The sequence below is a fragment of the Mycteria americana genome, chromosome 10 (genome assembly GCF_035582795.1).
Source record: "Mycteria americana isolate JAX WOST 10 ecotype Jacksonville Zoo and Gardens chromosome 10, USCA_MyAme_1.0, whole genome shotgun sequence".
Classification (NCBI taxonomy): Eukaryota; Metazoa; Chordata; class Aves; order Ciconiiformes; family Ciconiidae; genus Mycteria; species Mycteria americana.
The window spans coordinates 8222208-8244443 of NC_134374.1; the positions used below are offsets into that span (position 1 = coordinate 8222208).

At 48.5% G+C, this 22236-nt stretch overlaps 1 protein-coding gene across 3 annotated transcripts in view; it reads left to right on the forward strand.

The window, feature by feature from the left end:
• GAB3 (GRB2 associated binding protein 3) overlaps positions 1–21162 on the forward strand; it is a 69828-nt gene extending 48666 nt beyond the window's left edge. Inside the window, exons 3-10 of one of the 3 annotated variants that reach the window (XM_075513208.1) lie at positions 5858–6074; positions 6513–6991; positions 9573–9628; positions 10776–11031; positions 12193–12274; positions 13962–14064; positions 15317–15430; positions 16442–21162. In XM_075513208.1, coding sequence (XP_075369323.1) covers positions 5858–6074; positions 6513–6991; positions 9573–9628; positions 10776–11031; positions 12193–12274; positions 13962–14064; positions 15317–15430; positions 16442–16558 — 1424 coding nt within the window. In that variant the 3' untranslated portion in view covers positions 16559–21162. The remainder of the gene's footprint in view (positions 1–5857; positions 6075–6512; positions 6992–9572; positions 9629–10775; positions 11032–12192; positions 12275–13961; positions 14065–15316; positions 15431–16441) is intronic. The other 2 variants (XM_075513209.1, XR_012777307.1) reach the window with 2 other exon arrangements.
• Positions 21163–22236: the final 1074 nt, after the last annotated feature.

Below are 22236 nucleotides of genomic sequence, written 5' to 3' on the forward strand. Positions count from 1 at the left end.
GGTCTTGCGTTGAGACTTCTGGTGCAGTATTATTTTAGATATAATTTTACCAATTACTCTGAAATGAAGGCAAGTCTTTCCATGTAAAACAGAAAAGAGAAAAATAATTTTTGTGTCTCAAATGTGTCCGTAGACTTCTGCTGGCACTGTGTTGAGGATGTGGATAGGAAGATGTGACCTGTGGCAGAGGAGCTAAGGCAGCGGCTGTCCCCAGGACAGATGCATTTATACTGGGAAATGTCTGTTCTGTTATGCTGGTACAGCGCAGCATTGCTTGTAAGACTTACACATAGGTGATACTCAGAGTATCACACATTGGCATTTCTCTCCCAGCAAAGATTGCTAATGTAGACATTGATGGACGAGAAGTGACAACTCTTGGTGTGGCAGTTGAGAAAGCTGACATCCCAGCGTTCCGCTCTGCTCAAGGCGGATATTATCCCCCAAGAAGTTCAACAGTGCAGAGCATTTGCCTTGCTTCAGTACAAAGTCTGGCACCTGAACTTCCAGCCCTCATCACAGACTGCGTAAGCTAAGCTTCCAGACATGCACTTACTGTTTCTCTAACGGCAAATAGCTCATAAGATGTTCTATTTATCCTGCAGTTCATGCCGGTGAAGTCAGGTCTGGGTTGTATTCAGGTCAGGCTGCAGGGCATGTTCAGATCCTCTTACTTAAATCTGCACAGTTCCACAGGTTGCACATCACATTTCAAACAGTTGCTAATTGCTTCAGCTTTTTGGAAGCACCTAAATCCCCCAAGAGCCTGTAGATTTAAACAAATTACCCTTAAAAATTAACATAAGAAGAGAAAAGCTCTATTAAATGCCATATGCTTTTTTAACTTGAATGCTACTGTGTTAAAAAAATAACAGTCCCTGAAATGAATCATCAAAAGAAAGACACATCAATTGCAGGAAATTTTAATAAGCTGTTCTGTGTATTAAAATGAATCTCAAAGCCAGTATTATATGGTGAAATCAATCGCTCTTAATCCTTGCACCTCTGAAAATTTGCTGTGACTTTGAGGCCAAAACCAAATCTGCTGCTTTCTGCGCCTGATGCACAGAAAGTGCAGCCACAGGTTTATGCAGTGACTCAGCTGTAAACACCGTCCCGTGGTTCCCCGTTAGTCCCTTCCAGTAGCAAAGAAGCTGGACAAACAGCCAGGTCCTAGTCATCAGAGGCCTCTGGTCTGACATGTAAGCAGCCAGATGCAGACCAAAGTTAGCAAAACCGCGGCTGGCCGTGCGAGGACGGCTTTTTAGTCAACAAGAGAGGGGACGGCTGAGAGACGGAGGCGAAACGCAAGCTCCAGGCAGATGTCAGGAAGCACCTGGGAGGGCGGCTGTTGGGAAGGACTTGCCAGCAGCAATCATCACGCTGCAGCCCTCGGCTGCCACAAGAAACTGTGCCGCTGGCTGTGCTGAAAATGACGGGGGAGCTGGCACCTTCCGGGGACTCAGCTGGAGGAGAGAGGAAGAGGCCTCCCTCCCTATTTTCCTACCATTTCTTTGTAAAATCTTGCTTCCACCTGTGGTGAAGGCTCCCAGTAGAGCAGTTGTTCCCCAACCCCACGGGACCCACGGCCACGCAGGGGATCGAGAGGACTGAGAGGATGCTTGGGCCAAGTGGCTGGGCAGGGGAGCGGATGAAATGAGGTGGCTATGGGACATCATGGGCACACTTTATCCCATATGCAAGCTGCAACCATGATTAATTGACACAATGCAATATAGCAGCTTTTCACTGGAGAAACTGCTGTGGAAGTTGTTTAGCCTTTTTCATTAGGAAGCCTTACTTTTAAAGGTTGTAGCTGTGCATTGAATGCTCCTCCAGGCTGTGCCTTGGCAGGCAGCTGCTTGGCCCAAGAGGGACCTTTCGTCTTGGGTTCCCTCTTCGCTTCTTCCACAGGTTCCAGGTATTGTTCCACATCCCATGTAAACGCCTTGCTCCTTCTGGATGCAGCCCTTCCCTGAAGGTCCCTGCTGATCTCCATCGCTCCCCTCTTGCTCTACTCTCTCCCACAGCACCCAGGGCCACAGTGGAGCCTGATGTCCCTGGGGAGGGCCCCTCACTGGTGCCCTCCCTGCACAGTGCATGGACCAGGACATTGGCAGGGTCATCCTAAGTGACAGGTTACCCTTGGGTCCCTCTAATCCCAGTTGGATTAGAGCATTTCTGCTCCTCCACCTCTCCCTCACCTCTGGTTGCTCTGTTGTTCATACCCATCCTCGCCCATTGCTGGGACCTTCTCCCTTTCTGCTGCTCCTCTGATGGTTTCTTTGCCTCCTTAAATGTCTCTCCCTCTTTTTTTTTTTTTTCTTTTCCCAATGCGCACAGACCCTGCCCTCCACAGCACGGGGATGGTTTGACTCCCCAGGACCTTGCTGCAGCCACGCTGGGGAGCATCTCCCCCAGCCAGGGCAGCACGCTGGGAGCAAGGGGAGCCAGGACCACTGCACTGAGAGGCCACCTGGAGGGACCGTGCTCTCCTTGCAGAGACGCTTTCTCCTGAGTGTCTTCACTTCATTTCCCCCCGCTGTTCCCCTACGAAGCGGGGCAGGCAGTGGCCGGCAGGCTTGCTCAGGGCAGCACCTGGCCTTTGCACAGGAGTTCAGGGGAGGTGTGGCAGCTCCTCCCAGCCCAAGCTGGAGGAAAGGCACTGGGGCTACTCTGTCTACACTCCCCTGTCAGCGGGAGGAAATCCCTTCTCAGCTGCATGGAATCAAGGCTGCTCTTTAATGTCTGGCTCTGGCGCCTGGCCAGGAGGGGTGGGTGGCATTTCTATCTCCTTGGCATGGCCATGCAGCCTGGTGGGGGGTTGCTGTGAGCAGGACCCCCCTGTTTCACTGTGTCCCTGCACTGCTGTTGCATGATAACAATTTTTGGGGAGCGGGCTGGGGTCTGTAGCAGGAGGGAGAAGCCCTCTGTTTTCCAAGCAATGGCCCTGCATTGATGGGGAAACTCACCACATCCCCCACGGTGACTTTCCCCATCAATGCAGGGCAGAGATTTTTTGGGTTAATACCCACTGAAGCAGTTATTTTGGCAGCCGAAGCCTCCCCCTGTCTCTCTGGCAAAGGGGAGGGCAGGCACCAAACCTATTCCCTGCCTTCTCACTGTTGAAAGTGGCCATGCATAATTTATTCTACCCAGCTGCTGTCGTGGTACAACTTTAATGCATGCTGATTTGGTTACCAGCAGAGCTGGCAGGGACAGGGACGGTCTGGTAGGAGCTGGCTGCAGGTCCCTGAGCCCCTTGAAGGTTAGAAAAAGGGCAGGTCTGTGCTGTCCCCATCCCTCCCTCCTGCTCACAACAGTTGCCATGTGGTCTGCAGCTCGCAGCCTTTCCTGATGGGATAATCTGTGGCTAAACCCTGTGAGTACCAGATGGAGTTCAGGCCTGTTCGTTCTCCGTGTTAATAACCCAGAATGTCATTCATTTCTTTCTTATGCATTGTGGCAGTTTTTAGTTTTTTGTTTTTTGTTTTTTGGGTTTTTTTTAAATGTGGTCAGATGGTGACGTGAACATGCTTTCCTGAGATCCCTATGGAGTTAGCCGGGTGCATATTTGATCATTCTCAGCTTGCAAGACAGCTCTCTGAGTCCAAGATTTGAAAGCAGAGCTACCATCTGAGCCAGCACAATGAACAAGAGAAAAGTTATTTTTCAGATGGGAAAGCTGCAGCCCTCAGCTATGCTTTGCAAATATGAAACCCCGTAAAAGCCATTCCTTCCAGATGCTCACTGCTGACATCCCGCTGCTATAAGCACCTGCTCAGAACTAAGCAAATGCTTTGCTTAAGCTCAAATTTAAGCACATGCTGATGTGCTTTGCTGACCTGGGGTCCACCACTGTACCAGATCTCCAAAGCTAACAGGAGGAAGCAGTCAGTGCTGGTAGATGGGAAGGAAAGAGGCAGCTCCCTCCCCAGTTTAAAGGGATGAGGTGTGGGGTAGTGCAGGGAGAGAAGATCAGCTGTTTTATTCTTCTGACTGAGATCAGAAAGACGATGGAGTGAAGCCCACTGTGGCTGGTGTGGAAGTTTGGGTTGCTGGAGGGTTTTGTTTGTGTTTAGTGATGTTGCTGTCTAACCACCCGAGTCTCGGCAGCCCTCTCCATTCCTCCTGGCCTGCTTGCGCATATACCTAGCACCTCCCAGGGTTGAGAAGTGACTACAACAACCCAGTACAGTGCCAAGGCTTGTTGCTGTGTTGAACTGAGGACTAGGTAGAGCCTCCTGGAGGATCTCAGGACCTCACTGCACAGCGCAGGATCTGGCCCGCAGCACGTACGCAGATGGGCAGGGGCTGGTTCCCAGCATTCCAGCAAATTCTGGATTTCAGCGTTAGCGAAACGTGCCTTCTTGCTATGCTTTGAAGGCATGTTCATGCTTGGTTTGGTTTTATCAGCAGTAGCTGGTTTATTGTGTTTGGTTTTGCTGTGGGGTTTTTCATTTTGAAGAAGGGTTTTGCAGCTTTGACTCAGGCAGTGTCTGTGCTTCAGCCAGAGAGATGGATACCCACTGCCGAGCCCCGCAGGTGTCGGACAGCGGGGGCACCCAGTGACCGCTGCCTCGTCCCTGCACAGCCCTGGTGAGGGAACCTGAAACTGCAGCAACCTGAAACTTCATTAGAAGAATCATATTCTCTAATTGAGGGCTCGTGCTCCTGGTGCCGCTGGCTGAGCTTGCTGCCAGGAGCAGATGCCTTTGGAGAGCTGCTCTGCAAAGACACCCCAGGCTCTTCCCACTCCACAGCTGCCCACAGTGGGAGGTCCAACTTGCACTGAGGACTCGATTTTTGAGTCAAAATGCCCCAAAAGCTGGGCCAGAGGCTGTGCTTAGCCTTAACTCTGTGTGGCTCAGCCATCGCTCCTTCATCCCTCTTGCCCAGCGTCCCCAGCTCTCTAGCAGGGATGGAGGCTGGGAGAGCAATAGGACGAGACTTGTCTCTCCTGCCCAGCAGTGCTCGGGCCAGATGAGCGTGAGTGCCTCGGCCATATGCTGCCAGCGAAGGGTGGCCTTGGTGGTCGGAGGTGAAGCCGGAGCTGAGCAGGTGGCCAGCAATGTGCAGCCTGGGCCAGCCCTGCTGCCTGCAGCCCAAACCTGCTCCTCTCCCCACTGCCACCGCTCTCCGTGCCGGGGGATGGACTGGAGTGTTATGCCCAGGGAAGGAGGGAGCAGGGAAGGTGTCGCTGAGCACAGGCTCCCCTGTGCCTTGTGGCCTCCAGAAAAGTAGTGTCCCTTTTCCCAGCAGAGCCAACAAGCCTCCAGCTGGGCAATAACAGCTACACCACAGCTCTCGTGGCTTTGATGTCCAGCCTAGAGAGACATAAGGAGTTTGTAGACAAGTTCAGAGGTGCAACAAACCTGGCTACTCCATGAGCCGCAAAGTTCAGTTTTGTCCACTGACATCTAGAAAGTGGGAAGAAATCAATCCCTTTCCTTGTCGCCATTAATTTGAAGTGTTGGAGATTAATAATTAATTATTTGCTTTGGGTCCTAAAAAATACTTGATAAAACGGACTGCTCGGCCTCAGTACTTTCCTCAGCAGAGGCCGTCTTCATTACTGTCTGCAGGAGGGATGCTACAGCTCTGCAGGAGTAGGGGACCCCAGAGCAAGGGGGGTCTGCACCTCCTGCAGCCCCTCGATTTGGCAGCTGGCTTGCCCAGCCCGGGCAGCTGCAGAATCAGGCTCCCCTCTCCCCAGAATCAGTTTTTGCCTTGACCCACTGCCGCTCTGGGATAAAACATCCCTGGTGCAAAAGCAAGGTGGCAACGGCCAGGAGAGGCAGTGGGCCAGTGTGAGTCAGAGCCGTCCCTCAGCCGGGGCCATCCATTCCCATTGCAGGTTCGGTGGAGAGCCTGTCTCACACGACCTCGTCCCCGCAGCCATCGCCAGCTGCCTCCACCCACGCCTCCCGCATCGCCGATCCCTCCTTCTCGGTCGACCACGCTGCTGCTGACGCATCTGCTGCGGAGGAGACCCCCAGCGAGTCAGAGTCGGTCTTCCTCCCCGACTACCTCTTCCTCTCCAACTGCGAGTCGGGCAAGCTCAGCCACAACAGGTAGGTCTGGGGTCTGCCAGATGTGTCGGGCTGGAGCCACCCCTCTGCCTGCCCAGTGATGCCCTGGGAAACTGGGGCAAACTGGTCCTTGAGCCCTGCCGCTTAGGCTAGGCTCCTGAGCACAACAGGGGACCATCAGCCTAATTCAATTTACAGGGGGCTTTTCATAGCACAGATTAGTGGTCAAGCATTGTATGTTGGTCCTGTTCCTTTCCAGGGTGGGTGGCTGGGGACCTCACACGTGGCCTCCCTCCAGATGCCCTTTCTGCCTCATCCCCCAGCCCAGCTCAGGGGGAACCTTCCACAGCCATGGGGAAGGGACAGATTTTGTCCCGAACTGTGGGGTTAGTTTGTTTGGGTTTTTTTCGCTGTGTGCTTGTTCAGTTGCAACCAAGGGAAAAGGAAAGCACAGGTCCTGACCTCTCTGTCTCTGTGCAGGTGTGACAGCTGGTCAAATTCAGACAGATCTCTGGAGCAAACCTCATCGGACGATGTTTTTGTCGACTCGTTGCAGTCCCAGCCCTCCTTGTACCTTGTACAGCCATCCAGCACTGGCTCTGCGCACCAGGATGGGGCCCCGTCGGCAAATCCCAGCACCATGTCCAGGAACATAGACATCAGCGGGCCACCCAGTGACTTTTCCTCCTCTTCTCCACTGCTGGGGACACCACTGACACCAACCTTTCAGATTGACAAGAGCCAAAATGCACTGCCCTACGGTGTAACCCAGCTGGACATCCTGTCCAACACGCCCCCGCCACGGCCGCCCAAGCCAACTCACTTCTCAGACAGGAGAGGGGATGAGGTGGGCAGCGGGGCTCTCCAGAACGGGCACGCAGGGATCTGCCGGGCTCAGGTCGCTCTGGTGCCCAGGAGGATCTCCTTGTCCAGCTTAGACAATGTGAGGAACTGGAAAGGTGAGTGCATTTCCGAGAGCCAGCGAAGCAGGACTGGTGTGAGGGATGGAGCTGCCCACAAGTGCAGAGTGGGTGCCCACCTCCAGTTGTGCCTCCCTGTCCTGCCCCCTGCAAAATCATACACCATCCAAAGCAACCTGAAACGCTTGTTTCAAATTGGTTAGCGAGCAGGATTCAGACCTGTCCCTCACATGCAGCTCCTGCTCTGTAAAAGCCCCTCAGTGTGTACATATGGGCAGCAATTTGGCTGTGATCTCTTCAGGGTGTCTCATCACTTGCTAGTTTTCCATGCCCTCTCCCTCTGCAAAAAAGAAAGCAGTAGAAAAACAAAAACGAAAAGCCAGCCACTGAATCAGGCAATGCCAAACTCTATTTATGCAGGTCAAAATGTGGGCTTGCACATGGGAAATGCCTTTGTAGCTGTGCTGCTTCGCTACATCTAGTCCTTTCCATACCAGCAGCATGTCTGTTCGCAGCTTAAAGAACGGGAAGCCAGGGAGACGCTGGGGATGGGATGTAATCCCGGTTGAACCAGGGACTCTGGGTGTCCTTGAGCAAATCCCACTCTGTCCTTGCACTTCGGTCAGGGTAGCCTGAAAACCCGCTGCAGAGCGAGGCTTTGCTGCAAAGCAAGTTCTGCTCTGTGCTGAGGTGACTTTTCCACTGGTTCTTGAAACACCATCATCACAAACAAAAATAACAGTCAAAAACCCAGAACATCAAGGTGCCAAAAACCAGCATACGCAGTACGAGAGGGCTTTATTTTGTGGAGCCACAGAACAGAGGGAGGCAGCCGGAATACCTGGCTGGAAATCATCAAGTATTTTGCATTTTTTGAGGAAGAAAATGTAGGTTTTTAAGGACAAGCGTGCTTTAGACTCCTGTAGTTTGAATGACCAACCGGTGTTTGGGGCTGTTAGATTTTGCTCTTAAAGCTCAGAAGCTAAAGTAAGTAGACCTCTGTCCAGCCTGTTTATCAGTGTACAAACAATTCTTGGAAGCTTTCTGGAGAAACACCCATCAGTAGAATTGGCATTCGTAATTATCAGTTACATTTGGTTGCTCCCTGAAAGGTTCTGCTCTTGCTTCTGCACGTGTGCTGCTCTAAAGCCGCCAGCGCGCTTGAGACAGTTAATGTTCCTCCGACCCAATGTATGCCAAAATGTTTTTAAGAGGATTAAGTGGCCAAATGTCATGTTCTGCTACTGCGCTGCAAGGTTATCTCTGCCTGACAGGGGGCAGCAATGAATTAATAAGTGCTGCTATTTTTTCTTACCCTAAGTGCAGCTGAAACTATTTGAAAGGTTAAACTCTGAATTAAAATGTGTTTAACAAGAAAGATCAGAAAAAGAAACCGGGAGAAAGCAGCTGTTCCTCACCAGCTCCCAGAGTGGGCCCACTCGAGTTACTTACTTCATTTTTTGCCCTTGGCAACCTGTAAAAGCTGAACAGATGTAATTAACCCACTGCAAAGGCAGTGTCTGCTGGTTGCAGTGCCATGAAGGGGAGCGAGCTGTACACGTGCAAGGCACCTGTATCCTGGCATCTGCTGGAGCGTTGTGCCTGAACGTCTTTTTGCCAAAATAATAAATAAATGTAGCTGTCCCAGGACAGTGACTGTGTCTATCTGAATATATACCTGCACTAACAGTAATACTTTGTTCTTGTTTAGCACTTTTGCCTTTTATGCTGATACCACCACAAAGACCCCCAGCTGCAGTGCAGTATTGGCATCTCCGCCGTAAGAGCAGGGACTGGATAAACATGGTTGCAGGGTTTTATGGCATTCCCACAGAAAAGCCATTTTCTGCACAGAAAATCCTTTTCCAGAAAAGGATGGTAGTTGTAAGCATCTCCCACTGCTGATCTTCTATGCACTGAATGCTGAATTTCAGGTTTTTTGCCTTTTGCTTCAAAAATAAAATTGACCTCCACCAAGACAAAGGCCAGCCTGCACAAGGGGACAGCGTGACTGGTGACCTTTTCTCTGGCTGTTTGTTCCCCATCAGCTTGAGCCACTTGTACCACATCAGCATTTTTGGGTGACAAAGAGCAGAATTTCTCTCCTACCATTAAATTCCCCCATGCACCCTCTGTACAATAACATGTGCTTCCCTGGCACCTTACATACGAGGCTCCTAAATAACTTTCCAAGCAATAAGGAGTTAATATTCCCGACAGTCCCTTTTCATATAATTTCCCCAATTTGACAGATGGGAAAACAGAGCGGGACTAGAGCAGGAGCTGGGTTTAAATTTTTGCTTGGTTGCTTGCTCTCCACATCACGCCAGTCTTTCTCCCCAACTGCTTGTGTTACAGGAAGCCTAAGTTACAGCTGGATTATACATGAACATGTTCCTTGATTTCATCATACTTAAAATATATGTAATCGCTCTTGAAATGCTACTGAGTTGGTTCTGGTCTTAAGTGTCATTGGATTTCCTCATTTAGGATAAATACTAGGAGTTAAGGAATCTTTATAAAGCTGTAATTATTGTGGAGCCATATGCTTTACTCCAGAATTATCTCCTTAAGGTTGCACTGCCTTATCACATTTTTAATCACTTTTTTTTCCTTGCAGCAGACATGGAAGGCAGTTCCTTAAGAAGTCGGGATAAGAGGCTTAGCTTGAATTTGGTAAGTACTCTGCTTGCATAAATTTAAAACACTGGCACATGACAAACTTCAGAAAGTGAATAATTTCACATCCTGACATTCAATCATTCCTCTCCTGTGTTCAGCAGAAGAATAAAAAAATGGAAGAAGCACTTGGTTTTGGGCAACTTCTGGGCTGCTTTGTGGCCGCAGGAAGCCTTTGAGAGAGGAGGGAGCGGGAGGCTGTAACCCTGAGCACCCTCTTTTTAAAGCAGATGAAGCCAGGTCTGTTGTGAAAAAGGATACCAGTAGCCTCGAGAATTAAACTGTTGACCAAGAGCACCTGAGAAAACTGCTTATCTCTTGAAAAAAGGCTCTAAAGAAGCCTATGACTTCATGATCCTGAGGGATATCTCCTCTTTAGGGCATAGGAAAGTCTCTGCTCTCAAAGTGCCTGTGATTCAGGGCTCTGCCAGTCCAAAGCTTCCTGACTCAGCCTTTGACAGACACGGTTGTAAGTAGCCCCATCACACATCGCACAGCCAGTCTTCCGCCTGGTACTGGATACTGTCTTCTGTGTGGGAGATCCTTTGGTGCTTGTATGTAAGCTCCGGTGGTGGGCAACTTATATTTTTCTCCCATTTGACAGCTTGCAAGTTTTGTAAGCAATCTCTCTCACTACTCAGCCAGCAGTAACCTGAATGAAATGAATTTCTAGTGTTTATTCTCAGCTATCAGAAGCAACGTGTAGGTCTGTGTGTCTGCTCTCTCAGCCTCCACATTTGCAAAAATCTAGTTCATCAGATGTTCTCCTCTCAGGTGTGCTTTTTTGTATGAAGGAGCCTCCTTCATTTTATAGGTCAGAATTACTGCTGGGAGAGGCAAGTGCAGCCTCACTGAAGTTGGAGGATTTAACCTACTTGAGTCACCAATAAGTTTGGTCCTAGTTTCCAGCAGTGACTTGCAAAGCTCAGAAGCGGACTTCTCCAAAGCTGGAGCGTGCATCTGAACTCATGTGTTCATCTCGTGTCTTTCCAGCTTGCGCCTCTCAGAAAGGTCATGTCAGGACTCTCCTGGCCTGGGGCTCGGCTCAGATCTGTTGCCAGCTCACAGCACCTCCTGGCTTGCAGGGGGTTACCTATTCATTTATTGACCCATTTCTCTTTCTTTTCCTCCTTTGCTTCGGAAGCCCTGTCGGTTCTCCCCGCTCTACTCCACCGCTTCGGACAGTATGGAGGACAGCTACGTGCCCATGCGCCCCAGCACCTCTCCCTCTGCGCCCGGCTCCGACTGTTCATCCGACGGCTATATCCCCATGAGCCCCGGCTCAGCCACGTTTACCTTCCCTGTCGTCAGCACTGAAAAACTCACCAGCCCGTTACCTGAGCTTCCCACAGACCTGGAGCCCCCTCCTGTGAACCGAGACCTCAAGCCTCGTAGGAAATGTAAGCCCAGACCTATAATGCAATTGGCAGCCAGGGAGTCCTGATAGCGGGGACATGGGTGGCCTCCTTTGATAGTGTCCTTGGCACATTTTAAAGTGCTTCCCACTCTGGAAGAGGGATTGAATTGCTGTATAAGTGGCTTATAGTACTGTAACATAGGATGTGTCCGCAGGGTTGTTTGCGAGCAGAGGAAGAGTGTCCGTGCCTACTTTTGCAGTTGGAGACTGGGTGGCTGCATTAGCATGGTGCATGGCTTCAGATCCACTCTGACTGCAAATCACCAAATGGATGTAGCCTTGGAGAGACAGCAGACTAAATCCTGCAGCTCTGAAGTCCATGTACTGCTGCCTCGCCAGTTCCCTGACCTTCCAGGAACAGGACATCCAAATACTCAAACTTGATGTGTGGGCTGTTGGTTAAATCTCTCTTGGGTAGGCACAGCTGTCTTGGTTTAATTAGGAATTTCCTGCAGATGCTTTTACTGTTGGTAATTTTCCACTCTTGCTTTTCATGGCAACTCCAAAATCTGGGTTGCACTTCCAGAGGATATACTGGGGACAAAATTCAGCTTTGCAGTGGAGAAATTGCCTAAGCCTAGCCTACATTAAAGCTCTTTGGGCTGCAGAGCCACAGGGCTATTCAGAAATTGGTTCAGGAAATGCTACTGTGAAGTGGGGACAGAAATTTAGGCCATTGCCAGGAAGCAAAGTAAGCTCAGGACCTTTCTTGAGGGTTTTGAGAACGGGGTGGGAAAAGTACGTGGTCTGGTGAGAGGAACGATCTTGATCTCCGTGTGTAGGACCTTTTTGTTTAGAAGAGAGCCCCAAACCTGTTTTGACCTGTAGGCTGAACTGGCCTCTGCTCTTGAAGGCAGCATATGCAGAGCAGATTTGAGGCAAGCACTTGGCTCTTGTGGGGCGTTTGCTCTCCTTATGCCCAATGTATTTATTCTGTTATTTTAGGGTAAATGAGGGACTTTGCTTTCCAGCACTGACTGAAGTGGTCATTTGTTACTGATTTCTGTCTTGGTTACATCAGTTATGTTCTGTGAAATAACCTGTTGTTTCTTGCTGTTAATATAAAACTGCATTTTTCTAAACAGTCTGTACTTTTCATTAGCTCTGCTATCGGAAATGTAGTTTGTTTTGTATCTACTTGCAGCACGGCCACCTCCTCTGGACTTGAGGAACCTCTCCACAATCCGGGAGCATGCTGCCGTGACCAGGATGTGGACTGTGCCTTAGTAAGTCAACAAGAAACCTGCCGGTCCAATCTTTTAAGCATTAACATTGTGGAACGGAGTTAAAAATAACTTACCACATCCCACAAGAAACAGTTTCCTGGCAAAGTCCACAAACAAAAATTCCCCAGGGCTCTTTCCAGCATCCCCCAGGCTTTTGCTGTCTCTAAAAAGCAAGGCTCCCTTTCACGACAGGCAGCTCCAGTGCATTCAGCATCACGCAGCGATGCTCAGTCTGTTTTGAAGGTTCCTTTTGAAAAGACTGGAGCTGGTCTACACTCTGGTGTGGCCGCTGCAATGGCTAAAAGCTTCACATGCTTTAATTATTTTTTTTCAAAGTGATGGAGCCATTTTTGTTCCTGAAAATTAATATAGCAAAGGAGAACCAGATAAGATAAAGATCTGCCTGACTTGTATCCTGGGTGTAGACTTCTGCACTGCCGCCCAGCACTTCAGACTTGATCTGTTGGTGTGACCTTTTGTCACTGGAAATCAGTTGTGGGGTAAAACAAATGCTTTTGGTCCCAAAGCCCAGGTATATGAACAGATGATACTGTTGGGCTCCAAGGGCAGCGAAAAGACTCATCTTCAGGGAACTCCTGAGCAGGGGGGGACTGCAGCCTGCTGGCTGTGGGGATCTCGGTGCTACAGTGAAAGGCTGACAGGAGAGCCAGCTGTGCTGAAGCGTGCATGCAAAAGCCAGGAATTCCCAGCAACCTCCTCTGCATACCCCGGGCACGCCAGAAAATGTGTTTTTTCACTAGCATGAGTGCCAGACAGGACACTTCCACTCCCCTGCCTCAGGTAGTCATTTGGAGGGCAAAAGGGACACGAGATGGGCAGTTTCTCAGTTACCCTCTCTCAGCCGTACAGTCCAAAGCCGGTTAAGCCCGTCGGCACTGCCTGCTGCGTGCTGCCGGTTAGGGAAGCCCCAGTAGCCTGCCTCCCAAGCATCCCTGCCAGAGCGCTGTGGTTAATTAGTGCTGACATAGTGCAGAGTCCTGAAGGATAACAAGCTCAGAGGGAGTTTGCATGTTTTACATTAACAAAACTAAAAAAGAAGTATGCCCGGAACTAATAAAGCAAAAGGAATTATACTGTTCATGCTGCACAAAGCGGCCATCCAATTTCCTAATAACTAACCCCATTGTGCCAGCCTGCAATAATTTACTCACGATATACCTCTGACAGTTATGTTAGTGGTAGAGATTTCCTTGTACAAGGGCTGAGTCGCAGCCGCCTCCTCCATAGCACAGATAGCATGTGTTTACACTGTGTTCAGAGCCAGACAAGTTCCTCTGCATGCACCTCCAGTAGCTGATTAATTCACATCAATCTCCAAAATGTGGATACCCGCACAGCTAAGTAACTGCCCCAGCGGCACATATTACCCGGATGAATGATAGCTGTCTCTGTGCCCCTTGTTGGAGAATCGCTCCAATGGTTTATGCTTTCTGTCATACCAGAGATGGCAGACTTTCATAAATCCCAGAAAAAAAAAATCAACAAAACCACTCATAGCAATATAGCACGCTTTTTCTAGAACTAAGGAGTGGTTTTGGACATCCTCTCCATACAGGCTGCAGCGTTAGTGTGAGTTTATTCACCATATGGACTGTGTCAGGCTTTGGCTTCATTTCAGAGCATCTGTAAGATGCTTCCTTAACCTCTCCTGTGTTTTTCTTCATAGCAATCGAATGAGCTTTATCTCACCAGAAAGAGACGGTATTAATTCAGCAAGAATATTTGCCAATTCAGTTTCCGGAGAAGAGGAAGAAAGTTACATTCATATGGTAATCTTCATTTTCACACAGCCATCCTTTGCTTTATTCTGCTCTGTCACATTGATGGAGAATGCAGAAGTTTGTTTTCTAAGAAAAAATGTTGAGGAGGTTTGTCCTTTGCCTTCTGTTTTTTAAAAAAATGATGAAACAGTTTTAAACCAAAGACACTGGGACCAATTTACGGAGAGATAAGGGAAGCCCTTCTTCTGCTCTGCAGAACTCAGCTGTTCGCCCACGAATGTTGCTGAGCAGTTCCAAGAGATCACAGGGATCAGCCATATTTACATGAGAACTCATTAAGGCAAAGGAAAATTAAATCTTTTCACCTTTTAAAAGTGTGCCCTGCAAAATCTCCTAGGAAATGACAGAAAGCCGTTAGTGCACTTCCTAAAGAAACACACCAAATATTGTGCAGAAACAGAACTCCCATTAAAGTCTCTTATTGCTTCTGCTTTGGCTGGTGGCACTAACCCCACTTCCCATCCCATGAAAGAAGAACATCTGGCTTTGTGGCTTCCTTCTCTTCATTCACTCTTTAGCCATATCTTGCAAAAGACCAGAATCTCAGTTTCCTTTGAATTTTAGGTAGAAATGGATCTCAAATCCCTTGAGCTGAGCCAACGTCTACAGATTTGGCTCCATAGCCAAAGCCCAGCAGCAATGGCTATAGAAATATATTGCAAAACTGACCACAATCTCCATGAACCATAGTCTCAAATTTGAACCCACAGCTCTACTAGATCAAAATCTGCTCAGGAGGGCAGTTCCAGTTGTAACTACTAGAAAAATTTGATTTTTCTAGTCAAATAAAACCTTCCATACATTTGTGGTCATCTGTGATTTTCCTGGGATTAATTTTCAGTTGCTAGATTTGAACAGAATTATCACCATTTCTTCAAACTCATAGAACGATGACGGTTAAGAGGGCACCCCTGCAAATCTAAGCCTTCCAAGGGCTTGGGTTGAGAAGTTGGGCACATGTCCTTCCTGATAGCATTGAATGAAAATCAGTCCAGTTTGCTAGTTTTGCCACAATTACCAGGAGAAAAAGGCTCTCGCAGTTTCTTTATGCCATCCTGCAATTAATCGGTGTTATCCTGTGGCTAGTCACCAAACGCACGCTTGGCATAGAAAATTACACGGGTGCTGACCCTCCTCACGTGCGTTCTGCCAGACGAGTCTCCCACCTCACAGTTGTAGTCCTCCTTCCTTTTGAGATCACGTTTTAAGAGCATTAAAAGTTTCTCTTCTTTCCCGACAGGAACACAGACAGGCAACATCTCCATACAGTGGTGCTTTTCCATGGACAAGGAAATCTAACCTTGATTACTTAGCATTGGATTTTAATTCTGCTTCCCCATCCCCTGTACAGAAGGTACGAGTCATTTGAAAAACCCCACCGCCTCCTGTCTTTTTGTCTGCTGGGAGGAAAACAAGACCGAGAGTCCGACTCTGCTAGGTGCCCTAAGTATCATGATGAAGCCAGCCGTGTTTCCAGCTGACTGCATTTGTGGCAGGCTCAAGTTTAATATAATAAAAGCACTATTAGGGTGATGACAAGGTGTCCTTAGCGTGACTCATAGGGATGCCATTAACACGAGCTCAGCAGAGGGCACGAGACTGCGCTGGGATGTGCAGCCATGAGGGCTTGTGGGCAAGCTTGTTGGTGCTTCCAGCATCTCTGTGTGCTCTTTCATTTTCATCAAGTCTCCACAAACCCTTTCCCGCTAGTTTTCCCCCAAATCTCTTTGCAGTAACAAGTTTACAGCCCATGATAAATTCACAGGGTAAAACTGTACCATCTCTTGTAACATGGCAAAATGGGCATCTTTATTCTCGCGTCACCAAAAGCGTTTCAATTTCCTTAGCAATGCTGAGAAAATACATTCCTTGTTCCAAAGAGCTTATAACCTGCCCAGGTGGTGGGTAGGTACCATTGCAAAGCAACGAACTGTTGTCCGTTTGGGCCATTTTATGTCCTGTGTATCATTTTCCCCACCAGCTAATACTCCTGGACGCAAAAGACTCAAGAATCCTAAGTTTTCTTAAATTTAAACCCTTCCTTTAGTTAAAATGCAGTTAGGTTATCCCTGCAGCAGGATCACTTGAATGAGAAGAGAATGATTATCTGCCTGGAAATAGCGAGAACAGCACGTTTCCCTCGCTCACTGTGCTGGGCTGAGTGACAGGGTGACAGATGGATAATTATAGCTGAAGCAGGCTGTAAAGCAATGCTTTTGTCAGCTGATGTCACTGTGAGCTTCAAGGTGAAGTGAAGCAATCAAGGAACAAGGGAAAGGGAAAACAGAAAATCAAGCCAAGCTTCACTAGCATCCCTTTTCAACCCTCAAATTAATACGTTGGTTTTTTCCTCTCTCTCCCACAGAAACCTTTTCTCTCTGAGGAGCAGAGAGTGGACTATGTCCAGGTAGATGAACAGAAGACTCAAGCTTTACAGAACACTAAGCAGGAATGGACAGATGAGAGGCAATCAAAAGTTTAAAGGAAGAAGATTTGGGATCCGAAGGATTTTTTTTTTTGCACTGGAACCACAATGTTAATGAAGCAGCTATCACAGTAGAGTTCAAAGGCAGAGTGCTGTAAGATGCTTACAGCCTCTAGAGGAATGGTATTTTCAATGGAAACCTTTGATTTCAGCTGGAAATAGTATGTTGAATGAGTGAGTGGTTCACTGATGGTTAAAGTAATGCATTACCCTTTTTACTGCCCTTACCAGTAAGCTACATGGTACCATTTTCTGGCATGATTCTGCAACAAGTCATACACTTAATGTTAACAAATCCACTACATGTTGCATTAATCTAGTTAGTCCTGCCTTCTCCCTCTGTTGCATAATTCCTAGTTGCTAAAGCTATTTTTTGATATTCCTACAAATACTGCGGGTGCCCAGAGCGCTTTTATGGCAGCGGGCATCTCACAGGTATTGGTGACTAATCAACTAAGGGCTAAAATACTGAAACAATAAAAAGAACTTTTTGAATATATAGTGCTTAAGCAAAGAGAATTTTGGAAAATATTTTTCCCCTGGGTTTAAAAGGTCTGACTCTGAGCTGATGCTGGCAGAAACTCAAAACAGGACTATGTACCGATGGGACTGGAACGCATGGTCTTTGACCCTCTGGACGACGGTCATCGTATTAAGCTTCTCTCCATTGCGGCTCATACGTGTCGCCTTTCTGTCCGATTCCTACTGATGTTTTCTCCCCTATCTTGAGGAGCGTCTCCGGCGCAGCACAGCACAGCTGCTCCTCTAGCAGGAGGCTGCAGGCACACAGCTCTTGGCTGGCCAAAAAATAGAAAGGGAAGCTGTGAGCCTGTTTCTGCAAGTCTTGGGAGAACTGGCAAAGGATCAAGAATGCTTTCATCTGAGCTGCAGAAGAAATGCCATTGGAATTGCTGGTAGCAGTCGTCAAACTGATTGTTTCGCTAGACCCACCCCCCAAAAAAAAGAGAATTAGGAAGTGCAGCATGCTCCGAGAGAGGCTAGCAGGCCTGCCAAAAGAAAACAACAATGCGCTTACGCGGCATGAGGACCTCTGGGTTCAGGAAGCTTATCTACCTTGGGACTTGTTACAGGCATTATCTCAGGATCACATATGTGTATAACATATTTAACTTTAAAAGCTTGGCTGCAATCTTTATTTTAAGGTGGCACACAGCCACTTGAATCATAGAAGTATGCAGTAAGGCCGAGTGACCCACACTGGATTTGATCTTGCAGGCTTTGCTCGTGCAGGTAAGTCCCACTAGCCATAAGAGGTCTGATCCCGTCAGCACGGACAGACAGCCAGGACCGTTACGAAAGATTTCCTCTTTCACAGTGCCGAGTCACTGGCCTCCCTTCACGTGCCTGTTGCTACCACGTTGTATTACTGTAATCTGACATCCCAAAAATGCTGATTTACCAAACAGAGGTCGTAGAAATGTCATCGCAGAAACCACTGGCATTTCAAGGCTCCTACTTACTGCACCCATTCTGCTTCAGCCATTTGGGCACCCTGGGAGGCTGAGAGACGCGGCCGAGTCGCACGTCCTGCTGGGAGAGGCAGCGTGGCGAACAGAAACACCATTTTTCTCCTACCTCAAGAGAGCTTAAGTGCTTGTAAGTCTCGCTGCTTCCTTAGAGCAAATACAAAGCTGGGGATCCGCGGTGACCGGGCTCTTATTAGCTTACCCTGCGAGAACAACGAGGTTCACCAGCGCCTTTATTGACTCTGGGGCAAACTGGGCACCCAGGCCTGTGGGCATAACGTGTGCTGGACTGGAGCTGCTTGGAAACCCGGGGTTTATACTGCAGATAGCTGACCTGCTGTTTCTTCCTACTCTGCTCCTCACCCCCCGCCCCAAGCTCTAAAATGCAAGTTAATGTTCATAACAGTTCTGAAAAGAATTCAGACTTTTCCGTATAAATCTTGTCTGTCTGGTGTGAAATTCAGTTTGTTAAAACCCAGCTGTTTTGTCCTAAAGCCGATTTAGGAGAGCTCTGAGCAGCCGTGCCCTGGGTGTGGTGTTGCTGCAGGGGAAGTGGGTTTGGGGAGAGGCGGTGGAGATCTGCGCCTCCACCGCGGCGTCAGAGAGAGGTAAGCACGGAAGGGCCAAGCTACGGAGACCTTTGCCTTTCTGCTCAAAAGAACTGCCTTGCTTTCGAGGTGTACAAATCGTACGTGTCACTGAAAGCTTTTGGAGTATGCTGCAGTACTGGAAGAGTTAAAAGACCAGCTAAGATGTGTGTTACGGTAGGGGACAGAAAACATCCACCAAGGGCAGGTAAAATTATGCTGTGCTACTGCAGATCCCAAATGGCAGTGACGGCACGGCAGCCTCCAATGCAGATCGCAATAGCGTACAAATCGGCTCGTGTTTGACTGGAGTGTTTCTTTTCATGCTGTCAGAAAATCTTCTGAAGTGGAAAAACACCGAGTTACTGGAGACAACTGACTCGCTTGTAATTCTAGTTTATTGTAAAAATATTTAAACTTTGACAAACCTGGCTAATGGATCATTCAGAAGTTTAGAAAAGAAAGAGCTCTCTCGGTATTTTTTTTTTCCCCTAAAAGGACATAAACCCATAGCTTGACAGGGACTGTCCTTCGATCAGAACGGCCCCCTTTCAACTTCTGCGTGGCCCCTGCTTGCCCCCACCGCTCTCTTATCTCGATCAAGCGCTGCTCACTGGTTTCTAACTTTAACTTTTTAACTAAAAGCTAAGTTTGGGGGTTTATTCAGCTTTTTCATTTAAGGCCTGTTTTTACCCGCTGCTCCGTGGTCCGTGATGTGCGTTCTTGTGTAAGCACAGCACGTGAAACAGGATCAATTAAAAAAATACAAAAGAAAAGTTTTAAAAGCAGAGCAGTCCTCCCCCAAGGCTTTTGGGTTTTTGTTTCAGTTAAATTCCACAATACTGCAAAGAGGGTAAAGAGGGGGAGGATGGTGGGAGGATGGCAAAGGCCAAATCTGCTGCGGCCACCCCGTCATTAAGGATTTTAATCCGGAGCCACAGCAGCCCCTGCTGCAGTACCCGACCGACGTGCCTATGGGCTGCCGCAGCCCAGGGCCGGCGCCCGCAGAGCCTGCTGGTGGGAGACGGGGGATGTTGCAGAGCAAAAAGGAGCCACTGTTTAATTAAGTCTGTTCTTAAATACCGACCCCTTGGCCAAAGAGGAAGGAAAACCTGTGAAGGCACCTGAAAACTGAGTCAGTTTTTGACGGCGGCATGTCTGAAAATGTAGCCCAGGCAAGAGCCCTTGGTTAGCACTGGCTCCGGGGTCAGCCAGGCGCACTCCTGGTAGCGTCTTCTTTCTGCTGTGGGTCTGTTATGTTGTTATTTGTATGTATTTCTTTAAAAAGTATCATCAGAGCTGGTGCAGAGAGAGGCTCTGCACCTAAATGAGCACGGGGCGGCCAGTGGTCCCTTAGGAAACTCTTGTCTCCTGGGGGTACTGGCGTTGCCCGGCTCAGGACTCGTAGTGCCTTCTCCAGCACCGCTGGGGTTTCTCGTTTAAAAGGGAGAGGAGCGCTAAACGAGCAGAATAGCTTTTGCTTAATTGGAAATGTCGCTCTGTGGAGTTGCCAGATGAAGCTCGGTTGCAGGACGATGCGGAAAACAAGCAAGCGCGATGGTTTCAGTCCTGTGGTTACTGTTAGGGCCATCAGCAGGATTCCCCCCGCTGCTGGCATGGCCGGTGAGCGAGCTGGGGTGCCAGCACCCGGGCAGGGGAGGGAGGAGATCAGAGGTGAGATGGATCTCTTGTACTGAAGTTGTCTGTGGCCACTGAATACAAAAATAGCCTGCGTCAAACACCTGCTTGAAATACGTCCTAAAGAATCATCAAGAAATCAATCTGATCTGAACTTCTTTCCTGGAGCGAGCAGGATTTCAGTACTTACTGGGAGTTACACGCGTTCCCAAGGTCTTTACTCACTTCGGGTTTAATATGGCCTTATTCGGCAGTCTTTCAATGATCACACATTTAAGCAAGGCGTAGCAGGATCCAAGACTTGTTTGCTTTTTGGACTCAACTGTAGTTTCCATTTATAACTCCTTTATCACAGGAGGCAGCATTAAATTCCTTACTGGCGGATAGGAACGCTTTACCTGGGAAATGTCAACAGCCATTTAACTCGAGCCAGGTGTTTTCAGCCAGCTCACTTTTGCCAACGGTAGTGCCCGCTCTCTTCCATGTCACTAATTACATCTTCGGGGTAGATTTTGGAGTTGCATTCACTTGAAGTGATTCAGTGGTTTAGTAATTCAAAGACCATCAGATGCTGTGATGAGAATGAAGCACAGGGCAATGCCTTTCCTTAGTTCCCCTGTTCCGCAAAACTTGCTCAGGTTTAAAAAAAAAAAAAAAGCCACCAAAATAGCAGACTTTTGCCATGTCAAAGCCAGAATATTTTTTGTTCAAATAAAAATAAACTTTTGTTTTGTGCAAATGAAGCATTATACGTTTTTTGTATTTGTAAATCTATGGGGAAGCATTAAACAGTCATCTCTGTTACGAAGGAGTAAGTCATTGATAGAAGGAAGGGGCTCGCCTTCCTGACGTTTCATTGTAATGTTTGTTGTATATATTTGCACATTAAACTGTGTATCTTTTTTCTAATAAATTAATATAAAAGGTAGCTGTGATCTTTAATTATTTTGATAAGCGGAGGTGCTCATGGGGAAAACTTCCACATTTTTCATTTAATGCTTTTTCCATTTTTTACATCTCTTAGGCTGTGACTTGTTCGTATCAATTATTTGGATGCAGATTCAAACAAATTTGCAAACAAAATTCGGACACCTGCGTATCAGGAGGATTATTTGCAGGTGACTTGAGAATCAAAGAACGATTCAGTTGCGACCCGGGCTCGTGCCCGCATCCTCCTGGGGCCTGGGTAAGTTGCAACCCCCCAGCTCCTGCCGCTGCCGCAGCCAGGGGGGAGGAAGGGGCCGTGCTTACTCACCACAGACGTAGACCACGAGCACAGATTTGTTCAGCGTATGCTCTGGGCTTGGACACAAAGAACAGTTGTTATTTAACCTGATCCTTTAATTGCTCTGTGCTGAGGAGCGAAGCCGCTGTTAATGTAATTTCCACACGCAGCGAGCCGGGGAGGTGGGATCCTTTCAACGTGCACATCTCGGGATTTTGAAGATGAAACAAGGCGGTCCACGGGAGCGGAGCTGAGCAAGCCTCGCTGCTAACAAGCCAGGTAGTTTGGGAAATAGTTTATTTATCGCCTCAGGCAAGTGTCACTTTTGGATCTGTGTGCTTTGTAATCCTGGCTGGATACCCGCTGCGGTGAATCGAGGGACTTGCAGCGCTTAGAGAGCCACTGGTGGAAACTTGGCTGCACGACTCAAGAAGCACAGACGTGTCATTTAGATAAGCCTGCGCCTGGGGGCTTGATACAAGGGAACTGCGTGACCTTTTGTGTCTTATAGGGAGGGCAGGTTGGATAAATAAAAGGTCAGATAAAGTCTGACTGCCGGTTCACAGCCTGCTTCCACGTCCTCGCTCCAGCGGAGATGGGAACGGCCCTTTCGGCAGGGAGCGCTCCCCAGAAAAGCGACCTCCCTCTGCTGCACCGGCTCCCAGACCCCGGCGGGAAGCAAGCGGTGCCGAAGCCACCGCCGCCCCTGCCACGACGGCCGGCACGTCCCCTCCATGG